General features: G+C 65.7%; 1 protein-coding gene across 1 annotated transcript; it reads left to right on the forward strand.

Annotated features, from left to right (window-relative positions):
- Positions 1–32: 32 nt before the first annotated feature.
- LOC125345482 (free fatty acid receptor 1-like) lies at positions 33–936 on the forward strand. Its single transcript, XM_048337622.1, is given in 2 exon segments — positions 33–887; positions 889–936. Coding segments are annotated over 2 exon segments (903 nt in total).
- The last annotated feature ends 509 nt before the right edge of the window (positions 937–1,445 follow it).

Genomic DNA, 1,445 nt, shown 5'->3' on the forward strand with positions numbered 1-1,445 from the left:
GATTTGGGGGACCGGAGCCCCCCGCCGCCCCTATGGACCTGCCCCCGCAGCTGTCCTTTGCCCTCTACGTGGCTGCCTTCGCCTTGGGGTTCCCACTCAACGTGCTGGCCATCCGGGGCGCCATGACCCACGCCCGGCCCCGCCTCACCCCCAGCCTGGTGTACGCCCTGCACTTGGGGTGCTCCGACCTGCTGCTGGCACTCACGCTGCCCCTGAAGGCCGTGGAGGCCCTGGCCTCGGGGACCTGGCCTCTGCCCCCCAGCCTCTGCCCCGTCTTCGCCCTGGCCCACTTTGCCCCCCTCTACGCGGGCGGGGGCTTCCTGGCGGCCCTGAGCGCCGGCCGGTACCTGGGGGCTGCCTTCCCCTTCGGGTACCAGGCCCTCCGGAGACCCCGCTATTCTTGGGGTGTCTGCGTGTTTATTTGGGCCCTGGTGCTGTGCCACTTGGGGCTGGTCCTGGGCCTCGAGGCCCCGGGGGGCTGGCTGGACAACAGCACCCACTCCTTGGGCATGAGCACCCCTATCAACGGGTCCCCAGTTTGCCTGGAAGCCTGGGACCCAGCCTCGGCTGGCCCAGCCCGCCTCAGTTTCTCCATCCTGCTGTACTTCGTGCCCCTGGGGGTGACAGGGCTGAGCTACGCGGGCTGCCTGCGCGCCCTGGCGCACTCGGGGCTCAGCCACCGGCGGAAGCTGCGCGCAGCCTGGGTGGCGGGGGGCGCCCTGCTCACCCTGCTGCTCTGCCTGGGCCCCTACAACGCCTCCAACGTGGCCGACTTCCTGAACCCCCGCCTGGGCGGGCCCTGGAGGAAGCTGGGGCTCATCACGGGGGCCTGGAGCGTGGTCCTCAACCCACTGGTGACGGGATACTTGGGGGCCGGCCCCCAGACGGGGAACCGTGTGCGTGTCCAGAACGCAGGGAGGGCCCTTCCAGAAGTAGCTGCCCCCACTGGGCCTGGGGGTGGCCAGGAGGCAGGGGAAAGAGGGCTGCCTGCTGGTCCTTCTGATTGTCTACCCACAGGCCGCCGGACTCCTAGGAAGAGGGGGCTCTGGAGGTGAGGTGGGGGGTGGCACCAGCCTGGAGATTCCCTTTAGAAATCACCCCAAGAAAGAACCTTTAAGCTTGGAAAGAAGGAGGCAGGGAAAAATGTAGAGGCCCCGTCATACCATCTTGCGACCCACAAAGGGGGCAGCATGTGACTAGGAAGTTGGTGACAGTGGTATGCTACATGGCTAATTTGTGCTAACCATCTCCTCCAAGTGAGTGTGTGTGTGTGTGTGTGTGTGTGTTTGTGTGAGCAAGGACGCACCGGTCTTGGGGCTTGAACTCACCACCTGAGCACTGCCCCTGAGCTATTCTGCCCAAATGACTGCTCAACTACGTGAGCCACAGCGCCCTTCTGGCTTTTTGCTGGTTCACTGGAGGTGAGTCTCATGGACTCCTGACTG

The sequence above is a fragment of the Perognathus longimembris genome, unplaced genomic scaffold, assembly GCF_023159225.1.
Source record: "Perognathus longimembris pacificus isolate PPM17 unplaced genomic scaffold, ASM2315922v1 HiC_scaffold_5668, whole genome shotgun sequence".
NCBI lineage: Eukaryota > Metazoa > Chordata > Mammalia > Rodentia > Heteromyidae > Perognathus > Perognathus longimembris.